We start from the raw sequence: 24874 nt of genomic DNA on the forward strand, positions 1-24874 counted from the left end.
CCAAAATAAAAATGCAGCTCGGGTGTTCATCTAATTGCCACACAACATGTGTCTCACAGTTATCTGCATGCTTGTTTCCTGTGTGTGACTGAACTACTAAAACTGAATGATCAGCTTAACATCCAACATAGAGTGAGTACAGCAATGGCAGCTAGCACCATCTCTAAGTATGGGAATGATTTATTAAAGCTCTCCAAGACTGGTAAAGATATACTATCATGGAAAAAAAGGGTGATGCAGCAAATCTGAAGTGGATTTGGTCCAGGAGTGAAAACATTTGCCAAATAAGCTAATTAGCAAATTTTTTAAAGAAAGCTATTCCAGGTTTGCTGGATCACACAAGTTCACCCCTGATGGTCTATGATAGAACGTTATTACATATGGCCCTATAGGTCCACTTTAAATACAATACAACTCATATGCAATATCCAACCTATTTCATGCTAGCAGGTCACATCCCTAATAATATATCAAACACAATACAAATCGAAAGAAATTCCAATCAACACATGGGACTTTACAGGCCAATGAAAACAAATCTAATCATTTTTGTGGATAATATAAATATGTAGTTTTTTATTAAACAAACAATTAAAATAACTAAAACTTAGATTAAAATGTGCAAACCCAGCCATATTCCTGTTAGGGTCACCATCATTGAGGTGTTCCCTTTCAGTATCGACACGTTTCACAGAATAAATTTCGCTTCTTCAGGAACATACCAGGAATATCTACAATCAAGACAGTACATATTTTGTTATAATTCAAAATACAATTCATTAAAATCAATCATAATTGTTATTGAAAGTTCAATGCACCATACATATTAAGTCCTCTTGGATGTGAATGTACCTGATGTTTCACGCACATGAAGTCTCACCTAAAATAGCTGGTAACAGATAGAGGCAGCAGTATATGGAGTATTTCCAGCTATTTGTTCAATTGTTTGCAGAGGTCCAAGGATGAACCGTTAATAATTATCTCTATTTGGAAAAAATGAAACTTTAGTAAACTCTTACCGTGCTCATGTGTGTGATTAATGTGACATATTAATGCAGTGTAAAACACCAACTTGTAACAAACAAGATATCCATCCATGTTATAATACCAAAACTAATTTACAGTGTATCAAAAAAGCTAAAAAAATCTCTTGAAGGAGAACAAAGTGCAAGTGTACTGGATAATTAGACTATATCTTTCTGTGTCTTCATAATAGTGCTAAATAGTGAATTATTAAGGTTGTTTAGTCCTAAAGTACAAATACCCAATCATTTAAATCATGTTATTTATGTTATATTACCCTTCTTAATTGGGCTCAAATCAAACTGCCAAATAAAACAACCCTTTTTTTGTAAATCACCTGACTGCCTAATTTGCCCTAAAGTGCAAAGTGCAAAAGTGCCCAATGATTTATCCATATTAAAAAGAAATATATATTAACCCTCTTCAATGGTTTCAAGTTAAATTCATTAATCTGCATAAATCCATTACAGAAAAGCTATTTCAAATTGACCTAACCACAAAATATAGTATATAGTATCAAACCGCCATTGTAGATACACAAATAAGTGGAGAAGCAACAACACCCCTAATTTCTTTCAAAGTACTTACTTATGTAATCGCTAAATCATCCTACTTGAAAATATATTATCCACAATCCGATAACATACTGCGCACTTCCGTCCGCCTAGTTCCTCTGCAATCCTACTATCCTGTGCTTCAATTTTATATGGGATCAACACTTCTACTGATTAGCCTGGACCAGAAGTAATGTACCGCTATGGGGATCACTTCCCCTTCTTACCTCATTGAATCTGGATTCCTCGGATGTAAATCTCTCAGTTTATAGGGACTCCCTCTTCTGTCCCCAATGAACTTACTTCCGCTACCGGAAATATTGCGGTTATTTTACCGCACTGCGTATCCAGGATTTCATCTGAATGCTTTCTAAGAATATTCTTATTATATGTATACAATAGATTCAAATTTATTACTGGAGATGTAATACTAATGTTATCTATCCTTTTGTCTGATTGTTTAGTTGTTCATTTAGATAACTACCACCATAACTAAACTCCATCCAAGGATGGAGAAGTTACTCCATGTCTATTTTGTACATGCACATCCATATGGATTATTTATTTGCATCATAGTTTATACAGTACAACTCAAAAGCATTTAGCTTAAATAATTTACAACACATTCAAAGTAGTTTTCTGAGTATATATTGTAAATTTCCCCTCATTTGTTATCAATAACATATATTTCTTATTTATTATGTCCATATTGTTTTAAAATGTTCTTCCATACACCAACATATAATTAAACTCAAAAAACATTTACTTCAATTTTTAACTTGATATATCTTTACTTGATAACCTATATACATAGTAAAATAAGGGGAGAAAAAAAATAAATCTATTTTTTATGTGTTAGTTATTTTAAATATTTTGTTTAATAAAAACTGCATATTTATATCATCTATAAAAAATGATTAGACTTGTTTTCATTGCCCTCTAAAGTCCCATGTGTTGATTGGAATTTTTTTTTTTTGATCTGTATTGTGTTTGATCCACTTTAAATACACCCAAAACTCCCAGATATACTTTCCTTCATAAATGACAACATTATCTGTACCAATTAGGAGTCTAATTTTGTTATTCTTGAGCAGTTACTTTCACTGAAGTAAAATGAACCTTGTGTGAAATCAAAACATTACAATCTTGATCTCCACTGGAACATACTATCTGGCAGTATAGCAAAGAGACAAACTACTACTCCTGTCTCTAGGGATGCATACTTACCAAGTGTCCCAGATTCTTTAGGAAAGTCCTGGCAATTGGCACACTGCTTTTCTCTGTTTTGTTCTTTGGGATGTCTTGCAGGTTAGAGGATATTAAAGGCTGGATTTCTACATGTGCTTTACCACTCTAGCATGGTTATGCTCATTCTTGCTCCCGCTGGCACCAATTATTTGAGATGCATTTTGCTCCCAATGTCAGCAATGATTTGGTATATATTTTATTCTCACTGACACCAACAAATAAGCTTATGTTATCCAACTTGCACAAATAAAAGGGCTTATTTGATCTTAATGACACAAATAATCGGTTGTATTTTAATCCCACTGTCACCAATAATGGGTTTATTTTTCTTCCAGTTTTAGTGGGATGTTAGTACCCTAAAATTGCCCATAATTGATGTTTGTTATTCTCCTGCTGACACCAATGATATGGGCTTATATTTTTCACTGACATCAGTAATGGTACTAATAGTACTTTTTTTGGCTTCTGCAGACACCAAACATTGAACTTTTTTACTGTCCCACTGACCGGAATGATAAGGAGTTTATTGTATCCCTATGAAACCAACGATAAAAAAAATCTAGACATCCCCTTAAACATTCCCTTGTGGCAATCTTCCAGGTTCATGTGTTTCAATGGTAGTAAATGATTCCCAAAAGAGAATGTTTGAGGGAATATCAGATTCCCTGTTTTATAAATAAAGCCCATAGAGTTTATTTCATCCCAGTTACAACTATTGTGGGCTTATTTTTTTTTTAAATAAAGCATAGGGAAAAAGTATCAGGATTTTGCTCCTAGGAATCTATTGTAGTACAAATTGCTGTACAGAAAATAAGGGGCTGATATTAAGTCATATTCATATACTTTCACTACCCGGAAGAAATGCTACAACAGATTCACTCCAGTAAAAGCCTAGGCATGTGATCCTCTGATCACTGAAGGCGAGTAGATGGGTTCTCATGTGACTAAATGCAAGAAAAAGAAGCCCTTTCAAGTATTTTCTGTTTTAGCAATGATTTGGCATTTTTTATTTTTGAGCAATGGACCAGAAGCACAGACTGGCTCTCTTTGTATCATTAAGAAAATAGATAAGTAAAATAAATCAAACTTTTAATATGTCGAATGTCATATATGTATTATTCTGCTTATACAGTTTTTTTTTCTTGCAGAGATAATGATGTACACATTTTTAACCAAACTCAAAGAATCTCATTCTACTTCTATGTAACAATGCCGGGTAAAATTGGTGAGATCGTGCCGAAATCAGAAGTTGAAGCTGCAGTTCGGTAAAGCTATTTTTCTCATTTAATTAAGTCAGTTAATTCTACTTTGCTATAGAGACATATATAAAGAGCTTTTACTACCTCCACTGCTATGCAGTTGTACACAATGCTTATATGGCTGTACAGTCCAATAGGCACCATAGTTAGACCTAGCACTAATATAGCTTGTTAGACACACATAGGCTTTTCCTCAATAATACAAAACAGTGTGAGCACAGCTTTAATAAGGGATGTGTCTGTTACAAGGGTATAGAAGTAGGGTATTTCAAAGCAAAAACTAGTTAAGGAAATTATATAAGACTATAAGGAAATAGACAGGAACACGACTTCAGTTGGACTTTTCTCATAGAAAGGCTTGATGTCTCTGGGCAAAATTTAATTATTTATTTCTATGTGCTCTTCTGAAGACTTTCTATAGGCACACTGTCGTTTATTATAGCCTGCTTAGGTAAACTTCTGCCTCGTAATTGTAAAATGGCTATAGATTTATTTCCCTAAACATTTAACCAACACAGGCACACGGTCCTCAAACTGCACCCTATTTTTTTTCAGAGCCGAATTAAAATTATTTGCACAACCACATACATAGTGGCCAAGCCAGTGGAATATACATTTTTGTACGGTTACCAACGTATCCGACGTATACGTTTCTGTGTAGTTATTGCCACTCTTCTGTCATTCTGACAGCCGTTCTGTGCTCAGTTCATCAGGAGTTAATCAGCCCAAACACATTTAAAATTTGGGACTAATTTGGCCATGGGCTATTTATTTGTTATTTTTTAAAAGTTTTTAGGAATATCCTTCACTATCCATAAAACATGATACCATAAAAAATGTAACTTTGTTTTGCTTTGTAAATAGCCCATTTGTTTTTGTTTTTTTTATTTCTTTTAATTGTTATATGGTGTTTTGTTATATTACACCAGCAAAAGCATTTTGTGCTGTCTATCAAATTCTTATTAAAATTTTTTTTGGTAAAATACTATCTTTTTACTTTACTGTATTTGTCTTACAGCTTGTCAAAAGGTCGAATCAACAATGCATTCCTTCTAGATGACGATTCCTTGGAGTTCCTAGGAATCCCCCCCACACTGCCACCAGAAAAAAAACAGTCATTTTCAATCTGGCTGGTGGTGTTAGGTGTTGTGGCTGGACTGCTAGTTATAGCCATGGCTATCCTACTTTTCCTTGGCCATAAAGATAGGAAAAAGTAAGTTCTATGTTCTATTTTATATAAGTTGATCTTTTATTAATATCCCAAAACAGGTGTGATTTTTTACTTTTCTATAACTCTGTCATAGTTAATGATCTGTTGTAAAAAAAAATCTCAACAGCTAAAATAGGAAGCTAAAAGGACATGTTTTGCATATGGCGCATATATGAGATTTCTATCTTGGTATCAATCCAATAGTTATATATTTCTAAACAATATTTGCCTAATTCTAGGAATTAACGCATCAATATACATTATATTTATATTGATATTTTTATATCAATGTGATTGCTGTTTTGAGCTTCCATTGGCTGTGGCTGCTAAATCTATCATTATGGCAGAAAATTATTGTTCTATACTAGTAAACAGATCCTTGTTTCCAATGATAGAGAGATTATGTGTTAAACCTTATACACTCTTAAGTTTTTGAGGAATAATTAAACATTTCACAAAAGATATGAAAGAGTGCCTTTAGATTTGCCGAATGACATGTAGAGCATTTGTGTGCTTTGTTCACTCTGCACATGAAACATTTATAAATACTACTAAAACTTGTGGAAGGATGTGCAACATAAATCATTGAGGCCACCTAAGCTCAAGCTTGTAGCTGCTTCCTAAAGGTGCACTCTTCCCCCTTCTTCAGCTGTCAAAAAATTAGAATGTTGCAGATCAAGCATCAAAAGCACCCCATGTCACTTTTGTGTAACTCTAGTTTTGAAGATTCCAAGTACCAAACACATTTGCTCAGTGCAATGCAATCACGCATACTAAGCAACAATATGCAAAAATCATTGAGCAAGTGAAGAAAACCATACCAGACAAGCACAGGTGAAACTTTATACATATGACTTTGCATCCTGAGTAATCTTTGCTCGAGAAAATTTGAATTCTTCTATTGGCATAAGTAATAGATCATCACCATGCCACCACTACAACATATTTTATTCCTATTAAAAATCCCGAATATCTAACTAAAAAAAACTAAAAATTTAGACTTTTAGAGTATAATTATTAACAACACTCTATCACAGTAATAATAATCAGATAAAATACCAGCAAACTTTTTAACAACTTATTTAAAAGATTTTTAAAAGGATCCTTATCACATTGAAAACAAAATCATGGAGCCTCCAAGGTGTATCCAAACCCTACGCGTTTCACAGGCTTTAATGTCCACTTCTTCAAGAGTTCATATAAGATCCAGCCCAACCAAGGACAAAGACCAGATCAAGATAGATTTTGCAAACTTGGCTACAGGTCACATGTAGGGAAAAGGCAACAGGGATGGACAGCCAAACTCAATTCCAATGCTAAATTTAAATCAAAAATAAGATTGATCCCCTTTTTATATCAATCATGAAGACCTCAATTAGATCTTAGTTTAATTTCCACTTAGTATGAAGATCTACTTTTTTTGTTTTGTTTTGAGTTATATATAATTATTGGGACGTGGCATTAGCTTTAAAACCTTCTAAATTGTAAGCTCTTCAGACAGGGTCCTCTCCTCCTCCCGTGTCACTGTTTGTATGTATCTGTCTATCATTTTCACCCCCTATTTAATGTATAAAGCTGCATAATATGTTGGCGCTATATAAATCCTGTTTAATATTAAGGTAGCCACTGGATAAATTATAATATATTCTAATCCTAAATATCTATATAGAAAAAATCTCTATGTATGATACCTACCTGTACATTAAGTTTTTGTCTCCACTGACACTTTTCTAACTTAAAAGGCAAATAAAAACAAAGAGAGAAGCACTCGAGAACCAAGACAAAATATCTGAAATCCTGGTGGCAACTACAGAAGAAAAGAGAGATTCTGCTCCAAACACATTTTATGAAAGCATTGGGGAACAAAATAAAGCCTATGATGATGTAGAAGAACCACAAACAGCTTTTTAAACCACGAAAAATCATGGAAGTTTTCAGAATTGTAGATGGTTGTCACCTATCATCATCTTGATATTAGGACCTATGAACTGCAAATGACCTGAATGAGGACCTAAACTGGAGTTTTTTCTAAGTCAAAAGCACCGAACAGGACCAAGAAGCACGTTGTGACTGACATTCCTCTACATCTATCATCTATGCACTTCTAGTAATAAGAAATAAACACCACTCAGTATCTGCAATATGCTAAATGAACAAATGTCACAGGTTGTGGTGTTTACTCTTGATACAGAGCTTCATCCATGAAGTGACTCACTGAAGAACTGATTAGCAACCCATCATGTTTCTTTTCTTCCTACTTGTCCTAATAAACTGGTACCCCCAGGGAAAATACAGTTCTTTGGCCAGACACTTCATAGATGAGGGTCTCTTTGCCCTAATCTGTTGCACAATTGATATTGTAAAAGCAAACATCTTAAAATTTACTGTACAAAAACAAAAGTTTTCCTGTTATTCTTTTTTTTCCGTTATACACAATCACAAAAGGTGATGTTCTGTGATGAGTTCAAAATGGTTTGCTTTCTAGTTTTAAGTAAAAGCCAAGGAGGGGGGTTCTTAAAACAAGGCGAGGTAAAGAGAACTTGCTTGCATTAAGCACCTAATTGTGTAAGAGAAATTTATATTTTTTTCCATTCTCTGAACTGATTGGCTGTTTAATTTGAAGAAAAGTTCCCCTCACACGCCTTCTATAAACCCCCCCTCACTTGCTTTGCACCATGGGTTCAGTAATTTGATAGTTGAGATGAGTTGAGAACACAAATGTAATATCAAATCAATTTTTTGGCCTCCAAATCATTAAAAAAGCAAGTACCGGTACTTCTGGAGTTTCAGTATGTTGGCAGATTGACTACAGGATCTGAGATATGGTGACATTTTGTATAAAATACAGGGGACCTCTTTTGGGACAATTCTCAAGATTTGAAGATTTACTTATGTATTTAAAGAATAAGAAGGGGAATTTGAATTTAAAACTAAACAATAACACATTTATGGAATACAATAAAATATGTGATTACTGTCTCCTGATGTCTTCAGAATCTTTCAGTTTTGTATTATAAACAATGTGGTTTCATACAAGATATTCTTTATTTGCAGATTAGGATGTATAAAGTACGCAATTGCTGAACTACCTGTGTGTCTTTAATACATTTCCCATTTAATCTGAGCCAAAAATGTCTAGCTAAAAAGACGTGTGTAGAAATTGACACCTTTAATAGATGTGCACCAAAACAATTTTTGAATTACTGTTTCAGTGGTTCCTCAGGGGTTAACAGGCCTCTGGGCAGTGTTGTCTGCAAATATACAACAGGAACATTTTACATAGAGATTTGAATAGCTGTGTTTTTTCAAGGTTTAAAAAAAACTTGTACTGGCCTTCACGTCACACCTATCTATACTTTTCTATTCCATAGATTCAGAATTTAAATATTCTGTTATCAAAGTACTTAGAATCCAGCTAAATAGCAAATTTTCTACCTGGATACACCCCCAGTCTATTTCCAGGGTGCCCCAGCGATGGAATGTTCAGATTTTAGTTTTTTTGGTTTTTATTACACCTTTGTCTAATTGTTATATACCAGAATTAGATGTGACCTTACTCAGCCATCACCAATTAATAGGACCTATGCAATAGATAAAGGGAGGAAAAATAATATTTCACTCCCCAGGCCCTATCCTAAGTGATTCCTCTTACCAAGTGGCCAGGGAGGAGCAGGAGATTCTGGCAATGGTTTTTGGCTACACCCAGACCATTAAAAATGCATCAATGTGATCAACCTGGCAATTCAATGCTGTATATTTGCTTCAGGGTGTTGCTACTGAAAGATAAACACCGGGATGTAAGGGTGCCAATACTGCAGTTTTTTTCCACTGCTCCGGGGTTTGCAAGCAGTGCTGGGAAACTATATTTATGCTGTTTGTACAGTTTTAAAAGGAGTTGCTTTTCTATTATATGATGAGTTTACCAGGCTATCTGTGTCATTGTAAAATAAAACCCATAGTGGCCAACCTATAGTTCTAAATTTTTTAATAATTAGGATCAACATGGGCAGAGTAGCAGGAACGGGCAGTGCTGCAAGGCATACAGGGTTTGGGGATGGTTGGAAATGTTTCTTTATCAGTTCCAGGATAATCAAGCTATAAAAGGGCTTCACATATTTCAGCATTCAATCTTAGGCCTGTTAATGGAGGAATTTGAAACAACACGAGGGACAGGACAAAACCAAAGAAATTTCTGAGGCTCAGGAATGTGGAAGGGCTGGTGTCATCTCAAAGCCAGTTCCAACTAAACAGTTCCAAACAACACCAGTGGAGTGGCTTTGGAACAAAAAAGGAAGCTTACTTTATTTTATGGATTTCAATTGCTGGATCTCAGGAGAGGAGGAGAGTGCAGGTCCAGAAAAAAAGTAGTAAAGAACAGAGGCTTTGCCAAGAATGTTACATACCTCTCCATCCACAGCCATTATTTGTGGAGTAGACAGGTCCGCTGCAGACTAGCCACATGTAGTTATAATGGCCGTACAAAGCAATTAATTTTATTGGACCAGCAGAATTGGTGATTGTATTGGACCATCAGGATAGGTGATTTGCCAGGTAGGACAGGTAATATTATATATCTCAGACAGGACAGCTAATTATGCTGGGGAAGCTGGACAAGTCATTATATTGGCAGAACAGGACAGGTCATTTCATTGAGCAGGCAGAGCAGGTAAAATATATTGATTACACAAAATAGGTATGTTGGCCCAGCAGGGCAGGTATTGGCCCTTGGTCCCCTTAATCTGACTTTTTCAGTGGAGATTAGGATTTATCTCATGCCACGACTACCTAGTAAATCACTGATCTGCAAACAAGTTGCTTATACTTCACTGACCGCATGTATGTTCCAGAACATGGGCACTTTAAAATGAAACTAAAACCACACGTTACAAAATAAAGAATCAGGCAGGTAGTTACTGCAGAAAGGGATAAGTAATGTCCCTTTTGCAGTTTTCTGTCTTACTTGCCAGATCGCACCAGTGAAATATGAAAAATCTGAACTGCACACATGCAGCTTCAGCTTTGGTTGCCGGGGAAAAGCAGGAGGTTTCTGGGAAGCTTTCTTAGCATGTGCCGGGGACAAATGAACATCATCCGGGCATGGCCGGTTCTAGGAAAAAGAAGAAGGATGGTGGTTCCCTGCGACAAAATGAGAACAGGTGATGCGCCTGGGTTTAGTTTTTATTACACAATATGTATATAGCGCCAACATATGTACAAGTCCATAGTCATGTCACTAGCTGTCCCTCAGAGAGGCTCACAATCTAGTGTCCCTACCATTTTTTTTGGAATGTGGAAGGAGAGCAGAGTACACCTGCAAACTCCATGCAGATAGCGTCCTGGCCAAGATTCAAACCTGGGACCCAGAGCTACAAAGACCAAGACAAAGCAACAAAGGGTGCTATTCACTGAGCCACCTTGCTGCCTAGCTTTTAGTTCTGCTTTAAGAATGAACCCCCCTGGGGTTAAACACGAGTGTGGCTTGGGATTAAATTTCATTACAAAAAGCGGTAACCTTTGAGAAACTCCCCAGGTGGAATTGAGGGCTCACCTGGTCCTCCCCAGCCAGCGGTGTCCTCCAGCGATGCTGGCCTGGCATCTGCTACCCATTGGAGGTGCCCGGCATCTGTGTCCCCTGGCCTCGCATCCTGCCGTGTGAACGTTGGAGACACGAGGTTAAGGAATGCAGATGCCAGGCGGACATAGGACGTGTGTGCGTTGGGGGGCGGGACCGGCAGGAAAATTAAAAAAAGAAGTATTTTTAAATGTCAAATGTGACATTGAAAAAAATTTGACGTTTCAAAATACAAAATAATCATACCTCCAGGGAGGTTAAAGACCAGTTCAGGGTTATCACCCTGCAACCTGCTCTTTAGGTTTTTATTTGCAGGGTCCCTTTAGGAATCTTGTAGAGCAGTATCCTCTACTCCTGTTTCATTGTTTGTACCTCCTGAGTGGTAAGCCTGAGTGTGACGCGGGGTAAAAATAACATGCTGAAAGTGGTAACCCTGAGCCACACTTGAGGTAGCTAAAAAATAAAGCCTTACCTGGTCCCATTTGCATCCTCCGGCATCCTCCAGGCTCCTGCCATCCTCTGGCTCTTTGTCAATCCGTCCCCCAGCGAATTCCCAATGACATGGGTGAGTGCGAGGGAGCGTGGCGGGAATATCAAATTATTTTGTATTGCATTCAATACAAAATAACCGTATTGAATGCAATACACTGAATTTATATGTCTAAAAGCAGTACATTGTCTTTTATGAAAACTTATTTTACAGTATAATATAATAGTATGAGTATAATAAAGTTTGAAACACAAAATCATGTCAAAGTTTATTAATTTTATTTTTGTATTATGTATTATTTTGACATGATTTTGTGTTTCAAACTTTATTATACTCTATATAATTATATTATACTTTAAAATAAATTTTCATGAAAGAAAATACCTCTTTTAGACATAAATCTAGACAGAAATGAACCGCCCAGGAGGTTAATACAAGGCTGTGTAGTATGTTGGTGTTGTATAAATACTGTTTAATAAAAAAAATTTAAAAAATAATAATAATAACAAACATTTTCTCTTTTATAACCAAAACAATAATCTGTCACCATAGTAGCCACAACTTCTTTGTGATTGGGTTATCCATCTGTCACTCTGGAAAGAGGTGGGACTTCCTGGATTGGCGTAGAGTGGGCTGCTTTATCATTGGACGGCTTGTCACTAAGTTACAGGTGAGTGGTGGTAGCGGGGCTTCTTCTTAGATTGGGTTGTATCCCCGAGCCAGGTATTGCCCTGTGTAGGAGCAGGCACCCCCTTCTGGTAGCCCCCGGCAGCAGCAACACACAATAATGACAGGTTAGGTGGTGTCCCGTCCTGGTATGACCCTTCAGCCTGGTCTGTCATGGTGACATGCAGGGAGTCAGCCTTGTATATTGTGCTATGCTCACCCTGCATCATCACCAGGGGCAGAACTATGAATAGTGAAAGCAGCCCCTGAGCTTATTATTATTGCTGAATCATGGTGAGCCAGTCATAGCAGAGTATAAATATCTGACAGAAGCAGAGCCCACAGCTCAGATGTCAGCATCCTCCCAGCAAGTCACAGGTAACCATGTCTGCATGTTGTCTACACAACTATTCCATGGACTGATCTGTATTCTATACTAACATACCCCAGGAGAATCAATAATGTCTTCTTACTGTTCAGTATTTGTGTATAATTATTTGTAAGTCATATTTATTATTCTTCAACAAGATTGTGTTTGTTTTTCTGTTTAATACTTGTCTCAAAGTTGTCATTTATGTGCTATAGCAATATTTTATGACATTTTTACATGGAGAAGCCTTGAAATAACTTTCAGAACTTCAGGGAACCCTTTCTATAAGTATTAAATCTACAGATCACATTATATTAGTAGTGGTTAGTGGGAAGAATGCCACCCTTTTAGATTTTTTATTATTAAACAGGATTTATATAGCACCAACATATTACGCAGCGCTGTACAATAAATAGGGGTTACAAACAACTGATACAGACAGTGACACAGAAGGAGAGGACTCTGCCCCGAAGAGCTTACACTCTAAGAGGAGGGGGAAGTAACACAAAATAGGAGGGGAGATATGGAACGGTGGGAAGTAGTGAGGGTTTTAAGAGACGGGTAGGCTAGATTGAAAGGATGGGTTTTCAGCACTTTTAAATGAGTTGAAAGTAGGAGCAAGCTGAATAAGATGAGGAATCACAGATCATTGGTGTCATTTAAATTGACCTGAGAGGAACAAATTGTTCAAAGAACCTCTAACAACCTCTGGAGCAGCAGTCTCCAATTGGGGGTCCACAAGAAAATTTTGGTGCTCTGCGGCCCTGGCCAGTGCACCCCGAGCGGGGTCAGGAGAAGGACACTGCTAGGGGGTGCACAGGCCAGAGCCGCAGACCATGTCCCCCGTACAGATTGCAGGTTCAGGGCGGTGGGCAGGTTGTGTCTCTGGCTCAGACCTGCGATGGGAGAGTGGGGAGGTTCTGGCATCATGACACCACTAAAGGGGAAGTTTAATTCCCCTTTGAGTGACGCCCGGCTCCATACATGCACTGTCCAGGGCGGGTAAATATAGTGGTCCTCCGGTCCAAAAAGGTTGACAAGCACTGCTTTGGAGAACCCCTGGACAAAGAGAGAAACGCTATGCTGTATTGAGGTTTGAGGCATCGATTTTGGTTTTGTAGACAGACAGTAAAGCATGAATCTGATTTTCAGTTCTTTAAAAAAATAATGAATATAATTATATAAACATAAGAAAAACCTAAGTGACTTTTTGTTTCCTGTAGAAGAGCAATGATAATTTTTACAAATCTATACATTGTTATTTACAGTGGTACCTCGGTATAAGTCCCCTTTGGAGTGAGTCCAACTTGGTATAAGTCCTGTTTGGACACAAAACATTTTGCTTGGTATACAACGTTTGTGCTAGAACTTGTATGGGTCAAAATGAGTCATAACACCGCGCGCTCTACCCTTATTTACCTCTCTCGAAACAAAGCCACAACTGCCCACGAGCGTCAGTACGCCAGTTGCTACCATTCAGTGAACAACCCGCGCTATAACTCTCTGTGATATACATAACATCTCCTCCTCCTCTCTTCTCAGCACCATACTAGTAGGCACTCAACTCTTCTCAGCAAGGTAAAGGTTACATTTTTATTTATTTCATCTAATTGCTTTTGTATTTATATATTTTAGTATTAGGTAGTGTTAAAATTATTTTATACAGCCCCATCAATGTATAATATGCTAATAACAATAGGTTTTTTAATGGGAACGGATTAATCATTTACCTTTATTTCTTATTGGAAAAATTTGTTTGGTATAAGTCCAAGGATCTGGAATGGATTAAGGACTAATAACAAGGTACCACTGTACTACAAATGTTAGAAAACTTAAAAAAATTACTTCTAGCTAATGTAATAGGTTTTTGGGGAACTGCTTATGGCCCCATTGGGGTGATTTTCTCTCACTTCCTGTCCCCTTATTTACATTGTCACTAAGACAATGTAGAGGTGAAATAGAAAAATCAAAACCTGAGGCAAAAAAAAAAAAATATATATATATATATATAATTTATGCATGCATGCATGTTACCTATAATCTTAGTTTTATTTTACTAATATTACCCTTTCACATTAGTATAGTATACATAAGGCTGCATACACACGTGCATTTTTTGCTGCTGGAAACCATCTTTCATGATCATTTCCAGCAATGGAGAGTGACATGAAGGAACGAGTGCTGTTCACACAGAAGCCGTTCTGCTGTATGAGGACGAGTGAGCTGCACCCTGCTGTGCTCTTCTCCTTTGACTTTTATGTTGGTCGTTCCCCATTGATTGTTCATTTATCCATCCTGACTGCTTTACCCCTGTCAGGCTTTCACCCGAGATGGGCACAACCATTCATCTCGGGTGATAATCATTTTCATATTCTCCTCAGAAATTTTTTTACAAGCTGGGTGTGAAGCTGTAAGTGGGTGGCCCCTGTACTGTGACACAACTACTCAGTAACCACCCAAAAACAGCCGGGTGGTTACTGAAAATTGCTGGGTGGTGCGCCAGCTAAAATGGGCTGGGGAGAACATTGGATCTGTCGTGTGTACATAGCCTCAAATTTTCAACATGCAGGTCTTTTAGGGTTACAGGTTTACACAGTTAGTACATTCCTGTTTGATTGTATATATGTGTTTGTTGTTTTAAACACAGTTTGTTTTGAGTTCAGATTATTTATTATGTTAACATTTACATTATATGCTGTGAACATTGCTAACACCAGTAGTAATGTGTTAATTGTTTGAGTCCCATAGTAAATTCAGAATATTTTTATAATAAGGGCTATTGAAATCTGATAATTATAGCTCATTATCATTGTTGCTTCTCCTGCTTCCAATGGGAATACACAACCAAGGACCCAATAACTAGTAATATGTTGGCGCTATATAAATCCTGTTTATTATTATTATTATTAATATTATTATTATTATTATTATTAATAGGCGGGGAATCTGTCTTGGTTTTATTTTTGAGGATCCTTTAACTCCTAAAAGTTGCCAGTATCTGGCCCCGATGGAGTCACAGACATGAAACAAATGTGTAACCTACAGAGGTTGGTCAGAATTCATGTAGTGGTCTGTCTTCTTTAGAGTGTATTCTGATTGGCTGCTATAGGTTATGAATGTAAAGCAATTTTATGTTGAGAGCATTTATTATGTTACATTCTTTGTCAACTGATGGCGACCACATTTTATAAACCTGTAATCATCAAAACTTGAAACCATGCACAAATATAACATCTGTTCAAATTCTGGCAAGCCTGAAGTTTGTGGGAACCCCACTGAAATGCCATTGGGTGAACCCTGCTGGTAAAATCTGGCAATTATGTGAACGTGTAGGCTAAAAGTTGTGAAAATGGGAATGGGAGCTGGACACTGCCATAACAAAGCAAAAAAATGTAAAAAGCAAATGTGTGTAAATATATATACGTATATGTATGTATATGTGTATATATATATATATATATATATATATATATCAAACTTGGTTCCTGTAAATCTTTAAAGGTACCCTTTTTTAGTGATGGCCTTCTTTTTAGTGACTTGACCTGTAGAAGAAGTAGCCTTGACAGGTCTAGAGGTTTTAGGAAACTTTCCTTCCGAAAAAAAAAAATAGAATAAAGCCAACATCCTCAAACTCATGTCATTTTTTTACATTATCACTTCATTATTCATATAGATAATTAAATGTCAAAATAGAAAGCACAAAGAAACACTTAAAAGCACAACCACACATTTCCCCAAATATCGCAAACCCTCTCCCACCCCAATCTCCCCAAATATTTAAAACATATAATAAAGTCCTGTATGTTTTATCAGGACACTGGGCCCTATTTATTAAAGCTCTCCAAGGCCGGAGAGCATACACTTTCATCAGTGAAGATCCTGGATCGGGTCCACGATTGAAAACATTTACTAACAAAAAGCAAATGATTTTTAAGAATCTATTCCAGGTTTTCTGGATCACCCAGCTTCACTGATGAAAGTGTATCCTCCTCCTGCCTTAGGGGGCTTTATTAAATCAGGCCAAGTGCGTGAGCAGTTAAAAAGACAGTAAATCAAAATAGATTTGGAATCATCTCATAATTGGATTGGAATCATCTCATAACAAAAATTTGGTAAAGGCTAATTATATTTTAAAATGGCTGGACAGTTTGCAGGCAGTTTGGTTAAGCGACAATCTAAGAGGGGAAAAAAGTGTCAGGTTTTATCTTGCAAGAGATTTAGGCTGTACACATGTCAAATGATTCTCGTTGACCTGTCATCTGTCAGGGTGGATCTATGATGGGGAATGACCACTATACATGTCAATGGAGAATAGCACAATGGGCTACCGCTCACTCATTCTTCCCCGTCCATACAACTTATTGGCAATGTGTGTACAGCACTTGTTTGTTCATCTGTCAATCGTTTGTTGCTGGAAATGGTCAGGAAAGATTGTTTCCAGCAACAAATATTGATTATGTGTACGCTGACTTAGAGTGTTTTATCTGAGACACAATAGCCACAAATATTTTACAGTGGCTGGACAGTATCTTTTTATAGTTTTAGAGGTTTTATGAAAGCTGTATCTGTTGGTGGTGTGGGGTTCCTACTCTAACCTCATCATCTTCTCCCATCTCTCACACTTCACTATTGGTCAGTGCTGTGGCCCATGATGTAGTGAAATCAATTATAAATCACTCCAAATCGAAACTCATTCCTTGGTTTTTCCTTCCATAATGAGGCCATGATGGAGCTGCTGTTGTTGGTAGGAGTAGTTTTATTTTATTTTCTCTATAGAAGTAAAATTTTCATAATAGAAAATAGCTGGCGTGTGATTGGGGTACATTTAAGTATACACACAAACATCTGTAGATCTGTAAGTCCCATGCATATTAGTGGGCTAGCAACTGTTTACTTTAAATTCCACTCTCTGAATAATGTCTGGCATGCTCAGTGGAATACATTCATCCTGTTCTCAGAATGTTTTTTTTTTTTTTCATTTGGTTAACAAAACAAACATAGGAACTTGGAATATCCTGCGCCATAGTTCATGTTTATAGGAAAGGTCTGCGTTTTGCTTTTGTGGATGCTTTGCTGTGGAGGCAGTGCACTGAATACTCAAGCTGAAACTGTTGACGCATGTTACAGACACCTCGACCCCAATCAGGATTCAAACGTGTGTATGCTCTCTCAAGTTGGAAGGATGGTTAGCAGAAAAGTGGTGAAGACTGTCCTCAGCGTGGAACAATCAGAGGGAGTTGGTGCCCGAGTACGTAGGAGTATTGGCAGACAAGAGGTACGGCATTCATATTTTTCTATAAAAACCCGTAAAACAATAACAGAAAAAACATTGTTCTTGTGCCTAAGTCTAGAAGGGTATTCTGTCTGTATTGTGCTGTGTGTTTCCAAATCATATTTATCTGATTTGTATAAATCCGCAGAAAGAAAAAGCATGTGTTGCCTGATGTAAATCACACCTTTCATTTTCAAACACAAAGTGGAACTGTGGTTGGGCTTTGAATAATCAATGTTCATGTTCTTAACAAAGCAGTTAAAAAAGGTTAATACAAGCTGTCACCGACCCTTCTAGCTGCAGTCACTGTAGAGTAATTTATGCTAAAAAGTTTCAACCCAAGAATCTTCCCTTTACTTTCATTATCACAGCTAAGGGTCCCCTGTCTGACAGCATTGACTTTTCAGACCGCCAGACTTCTAATCTTAAAACGGAGCCAAACCCATGTTACTCAGCTGTCCCCATACCTTGCAGGGTGCCACCATCTTTCGTTTCAACCTGTACACACGATCTTTGGCCATCTTAACTGGCCAGCCTGGGATGAGGTAACTCCTACGAAGGCGCACAGGAGTTTGTTCATCCCCATTACATGCAAGGCATGTGCATGAAAAGCTGGGATTCACAGGCATCCTGGCAACCAAAGCTGATGCGGCACATGCAAAGCTCAGCTTTATCCTGAAACTTATAGAAACCAGGCAGGTAGGAGTGATTATTATGGAGGGAATTTTGCCTGTTCAAAAATTACCTGCCTGATCGTGTTTTCTTCAAAGTGGGCTGCTATTGTTCAGATATCCATTTTTAAAAACATTTTACATCCTGCAAATGCCTTGTAAAAAATATTTTAAATGAAATGAATGGGTTTATTTTACTTGTGCAGGTGTTTGCGGGCAGTAGCGTTTAAAAGCGCTTATTCAGAAGCCCCATACAACTTCTAGGGATGATTTGGTCACAAATTTTGCTGGGACCCCACCTAAAGGACTTTTAAAGTACTATTTCTCTTGTAAATTTTGGGGATTAATTGCCCAACAATGGCTGTAACTACACCCATAGCTTGGTTACAGTTCTAATTGAAACAGGAAGGGCAATATCTGTGTTCAGTTTGGCTGCTATAACAGACACATTTCCCTTCATAAATCTCAAACATTTTTAAATATTTAGCTCTTTGAACCCTTTGACTGACAATGGCAGGAATTTACATAACATCATAGCTAGACCAGGTACAAGAAAATGCTGTGTGTGTTGTAGAAGAAGCTCTAATGCAGAGGAAAAAAACTGATTGTGTGGTACAGGGATAACATAAGTGAAATGAAAATCAGAGTTTTGCTTTAAAAAAAATTCAGTATATCTAGGCAAAGTAAAAGATATTTAAAATAATAACCTGTATGTAGAATGCTCTTTTAGATCAAATTTTCAGATATATACAGTAATAAATTCACCATATTCCAAAATCTTTTTTACCAATCACTTTTCCAACCTATGATATTCCTCTCCTTATCCCTAATTAGCTCTAATTGGCTATTTCTTCTTACTGCTTGCCACATTAAAAAACAAAATCAAAACGGAACTAAATTCTTTATGAAGCATTACCAGCAAAAAAAAAAAAAGAACATAAATACAAAAAAAGTACTCAAAAGTTTTCCTTTTAGTAACTTATAACTTTTTTTTTGGTATCAAAAACATTATTTTACTGTTTTGATAAAAGGTACAGATCTGTAGGTAAGATTAGTATTGTATATCAACATTACAATTAGCAATTGCCAGGTCTATGAGTGAAATGATAAAATGGTTTTGGATCATCGCTAGTTAAACTTCTCCTCCCATTCTTTCCTTAAATGCCCTTTTTGTTGCCTTAGTCATTGTTCAGAATTGGCTAGAAGGAGTCGGGTGCCAGCTGTCATGCTGTAACTTGATTTTGTTTTGTTTTGGCTTAACAAAACTAATTTATAGGAAAACTGGAGCTCATCCAAAAGAATGATTAAAGGATTTTCCATGTCAAAGGAAACCTTTAGTTTGAAATCATTATGCTGACCTCCTAAAAGTTGCCAGTATCTGGCCTCATATAGAGTCACAGACCTGAAACAGGTGTGCAGAAATTGTAGGCGGTGTCAGCCCCTGTATTGTGACCGAGCAATTCAGTAATCGCCCAAAAACAGCCGGGTGCTTACTGAAAAGTGCCAGGTGGTGCGCCTGGCTAAAAGGGACTGAGGAGAACACTGAAATGTTTAACCCATAGAAGTCAGTCAGAAATCATGTAGGGGTTGGTCTTAATTGGAGTGTATTCTGATTGGCTGCTAATAGGTTATGAATGTAAAGCAATCTTTTATAATAAGGGCATTTATTATCTTACATTCTTTTTCAATCGATGACGCCCACTTTTATAAAGCTGTAATCATCAAAATTTAAAACCATACAAAAACATCTTCACCAAGAAACGCTTGCTACAAATAATAATTATGATGGTGTATTTACAATAGTTTTTATTCATGTACATGAGGGAAGCCACATCTAAATACATACCATTTAGGATTTTTTCTTTATTTGTTATTGTTTTACCTTTTTTAATTTAGCTTAGAAATTTGGATCCATTCCTGATGTTGGATGAGTTTAAAGGCGGCAGACCAGGAGGCTTCCCAGACCACCCTCACAGAGGATTTGAAACGGTAAGAACAGCCTATAGAACTATAAGGCAAAAAAACAGGAAATGGATTTTATATTAGACATTAAAGGTAAAACAACTCAGCGGATTATAAAAAGAAACACCTTTTCCTTACTGTAGATACTCTTTGTTGGGTTGATAAACTGTCTTCCCCAAAATTAAACTGTTCCTACAAAATTTGTTTTGGGGTTAAACTGTTAAGTAGAAAATTGATAATTTGATTGCACGAGTGTTCAGAATCATAGTGACCCACTCACTAATGCTACTGCCTTCTAACAGTCAGATACAGAATGCAGCCACCCATGGAGTTGTTAGAAAAAGTACTTTTTATTACAAAGCGTTGGTGTCTTATCTGTGCTCAATTTCATAAAATAATGAAGTTTTCGAACCGTGCAAGGCTATTGGTCGTACTAAGGAAAACTGTTGATGAAAGTTCCCCTCCCAATGTAGTCACCACCAGGGGCAGTAAATGGGAATTTCCAGTAGGTACACTGTACCCTTTGCAAAATCTAGGAACATTAACAATCTAGTATAAAAAATGTAATCAACAGGCATTAGGCTATTAAATGTTGCAGGAAGAGCTAATTTCTAGAAGAAGGCGTGCATACGTAGCAGTTGAGGTGCTGGATGTGCCCAGAAGGTCCACAGTCCCACAAAATCTTTAAATTGTAGTCCTTGTGGTTCACCACAATTTTTGGTCCAGAGTCTAGGCAAACCGATATTTCAATGATAAGTTCAGCCTTTCAACTGATACCATAACAACCATTTTCCTGGCACTGTCCATTTTATTGATGGATATCGGTTGGCTGCCATTTGTATTTGTATTTAGCTAGTGAGAACTTGTATGGAGCTTTGTCCTGGGTGAAGGCCTTGGCATGTTTATAAGAAATTCAGCTAGGCAAATATCTAATCAGAAACAGGTTTTCTGTTGTTATGCTTTATTATCGAACACACCCTCACTGTGCTTACATTAGGAACATTCATTTAAACAAGCTGCAATTCTTTCTCAAAAACATTATAGGGTAGCTATTATTATTGCTGGTCTATCATTATATACTTCACATAAATCACTGGAGTACACATCAGTATTACCAGATCACGTTTTTATTTTGTTTTTGACTTTATCTTTTTGACATTTTTTTTATGTGTGGAAATTTGGAAAGTCTGTTTCTGCTATATGAGCTTCCTTTACAGAGATTTCTCCTCACTTCCTTTCCTGAGAAAACCTTTTTACAATATAGAATGATGGAGGAAATACAGTAAATGGAAAACCAACAATAAAACACTGAAAGAGGTCCCAGAATTCTGTAGCTGAGTAATCCTTTTTAGTTTCTTATTTTTGTGTTGTTTTTTACCCTTAGTCCTAGAGAAAGTATTAGAATCTCTCCCCTATAGCCACCGACTGTAGCAGATCTGGGCAGAATTTACATTCCTGTGATTAATAAAGAAATCAATTCATAGCATGCATATATACAATTACTATGACATTACTATACACTTCATAACAAATGATGTGCCATTAATTATTAATATTATACAATGATAGAGGTTTTTTTTTTTATCTAATATGTCACTGAGAACAATGCAGCTGTTGGCAACCTCCCATGGCTTATCCACTGACACAATTAATTTATCGTGCATGGAATGGGGGTCACTTTTTGGGTGGAGTGTGTGTCATTGTAAATAGCTGCCTGTCAGATTGAACTGCAGTTTTTGTGTACATTGAAACATTTCTGACCCTTTGCCTTGAATGGATCCAGGCCATATGTTAGGCTGCTTTCCCCCCAGGCACCACAAGGAAAAGGATCTCCTTTCCCTACCTACCAACTCAGGGAGAACTTCTCTTTGTGACAAGATAATCCCTGGGATCCTTCCTCACTAATCAAAAAATATACCCCCTGTCATGCACCATAGGACTCTCCATATAATTACCTCCTTTGTTAGAATGATGCAAAAAGATCTACAATAATTGTATAAAATGTGCTATTTGTTTCTGCCTCCCCTGAGGAAGCCAGTAACTGTGAAACGAGTCGGGAGCTGAGACAACCAGGTTCCCCACATTTGGACTCCTTTTCATCACCATTTATCCTTGGTGCATTAATAATGATATTTCTATTTTAATATTTTTACTTTAATACTACTACTATTGTAAATGTTTACTACACTTTTGCCTTAAAAGAGCCCATTTTCGCTAACTGTGTGTTTATCTATTTGTATTTTGATTTTCTTCAATCCTTACAATGTGTGCATTTATCACGTATATTTACTTTCTTCCAAATCAGTGTAGAATTTACAAGGTTAGTGGTTCATCAGGGCTGTATCTATGTGTAAATAAATATAATTGTATGCCATGTATTAAGCCAAAAAACAATAACATATACAGAATAACGATAAACTGCATAGTAATATACCATGTGATAATAAAACTGGGTTTTCTGCTTTTCACAATCCTCTTTAATTCATCTAACTAATCTAAATGGGTGTAGCAAAACTGGCAGGTGCCAGAATGTTACATAAAGTGGCTCTTATAATTAAAGCCTAGATTAGGCCAAAGCATTTTTTTTTTTTAATTTGAATTGATTGTGATTGTAAAAAGCCCTCGAACCATCCACACATCAAGCTCAGCATTTCCCACATCTCCGCTTCCCACTTCTTTCTGGGTATCACCATTTCATCCAAGGCTGTCATCTTCTGGGTTCGTTTTGCCAATACTCAAGCTCTGCATGCAGTCACAAGATTTGGTGTTTTTCTCCTACTGCATGATATCGACCACTTTTTTTTTTTTCCATTAGAGAAAAGCCGCTTGATGGTGCATGTGCAGAAGGAGCAGCTCACAGTCTCCTGGGATTTGTGATGCTGGTATCCCAGCATGATGAGGGTTTCCCTTTAGATGAAAGGTCACAGAATTCACAGTGTGGCCCAAAAGTGATGGTCCTCAGGCAAAAATAAATATTGACTTTTGTTAGACTTTTAGAAGTGTATCTAAAGTTCAGTTATGAGGAATCTAGGACCCCTGTCTGTGTCCCCATAGGGGCTTTTACCAAAACAGAAGCGGGAATCTTACAATGGTAATACTTGTCAACAGCTCAAAGGGCCTTTCCCTCACTATGAAAAGATTCCTTCTCTCGTCCTTTTGTGTGTACAGGTAGTACCCGAGTTAAGGACATCCGACATATGAACTGACATATGAACGGAAATGGACGACTCCTAGATACGGCTTGATGAGGGGAGGGGATGGTTCAAATGAATGCAGAAGAAGTCTGAGCGGTTCTGCAGCCTCTTGTAACTCTTTAATCGCCAAGACAAACTCTGCAGTTGTTTCTTTTTGCAAATCAAAGCACAGCTTGCTCCAGAAGTTAATGAATGTCTAGGCTTTATAAAGTTTTTTTTTTTTGTTGCTTGTTTATTTGCGATTCACTCACAGTGAGGATTTTAAATACTAACTGACACCGCGCTGCCTAATAAAATGTTGAGACAAACATCTGTCCTAATTGCATTTATTAAAATAATGTACCTGTTCTGACTTACATACAAATTCAACTTAAGACCAAACCTACAGTCCCTATCTCGTATGTAACTCGGGGACTTCCTGTACATGACACAAAAGTGAGGAGAAATCTTCCCAATGGGGTACGGATCCCAAACAAATTTATAAGGGTTTTATAAATAATACTTTCTCTACACCTTGGTTCCTACTTGTCTTTATGGTGGAACCTTAAAAAGCAAAGTCCAAATCTAATGAACAGGTATCAGCAGTGTATTAGAGGATTTGGGCCTGAGCCCGCTGGAAGCAAAAAGGCAATTACTGTTTAAAGAAATCAGGAGTGAGACCTGATAACAATGATTTTAAACTTTTATAGGGTCTGTACTTTTCTGTGCTGATGACAGTAAACACAGATATGTTTGCTTTTTTATATTTGTTTTGCTAGGATAAGACATTGAAGGAGGTCTGTACCTTTTAGTACAAGTTGTCTTTGAATGAATGCAGCCACCCCTATACAGGAAGCCCAGCTAGCATCACACAGCCATGTTTTAGGAAGTGTTTGCTTCGGCCTCTGCACACTGCTCGTGCACACTGCCGCCCTATGGCGAGATCCGTACTTTGGAGAGCCTATGGAGGTTGTCATAAGAATAGCTCCCTGTAAAAAAAAAATAGCATCTCAACTTGTGAAGTTGTTTCCTGAAGAAGGGCTGTCCAAAAGCTCAGTTATTCTGTTCTGTATTATTCTGTTGTTTTAATATTGTTTCTTTGTAAAATTTAGGGTGGATGTAATTGATCAAGTTTATCAAAAGCAAGATTTTTTTTTAATCTTGGAAACTGGTAATTTGATATTAGAATAAAAATCCATACATTTACCAACTTGGTTGCAATAGAGGAACATAGATAAAGGAAAACCGTTAAATTGTGTAAATTGTGTTCATTTTGCAGAAAAGAAAGGGTGTTGTTGGGGTCAGTATGCAAAGGGTTTACATACAATTTTAATAAATTTAGTCTTAAGCCTAATGTTTGTGTAGTCTACAAAGTGTCCATCAGAGGTCACTGCTTTCCTAAAT

At 37.0% G+C, this 24874-nt stretch overlaps 2 protein-coding genes across 6 annotated transcripts in view; both read left to right on the top strand.

Moving 5' to 3' along the window:
• Positions 1-8379, top strand: part of ACE2 (angiotensin converting enzyme 2) — a 34445-nt gene extending 26066 nt beyond the window's left edge. The window contains exons 16-18 of the mRNA XM_072431314.1: positions 3974-4090; positions 5103-5297; positions 7037-8379. Of these exons, the coding sequence (XP_072287415.1) occupies positions 3974-4090; positions 5103-5297; positions 7037-7205 (481 nt within the window). The 3' untranslated portion in view covers positions 7206-8379. The remainder of the gene's footprint in view (positions 1-3973; positions 4091-5102; positions 5298-7036) is intronic.
• Positions 8380-11960: 3581 nt separating this feature from the next.
• Positions 11961-24874, top strand: part of PIR (pirin) — a gene marked incomplete at its 3' end in the record, with an annotated part of 32323 nt that continues 19409 nt past the window's right edge. The window contains 3 exon segments of one of the 5 annotated variants that reach the window (XM_072431390.1): positions 11961-12026; positions 17520-17667; positions 20232-20324. In XM_072431390.1, the coding sequence (XP_072287491.1) occupies positions 17554-17667; positions 20232-20324 (207 nt within the window). 5 annotated transcript variants of the gene reach the window in all.

Source organism: Pyxicephalus adspersus, chromosome 1, assembly GCF_032062135.1.
Source record: "Pyxicephalus adspersus chromosome 1, UCB_Pads_2.0, whole genome shotgun sequence".
Lineage (NCBI taxonomy): Eukaryota > Metazoa > Chordata > Amphibia > Anura > Pyxicephalidae > Pyxicephalus > Pyxicephalus adspersus.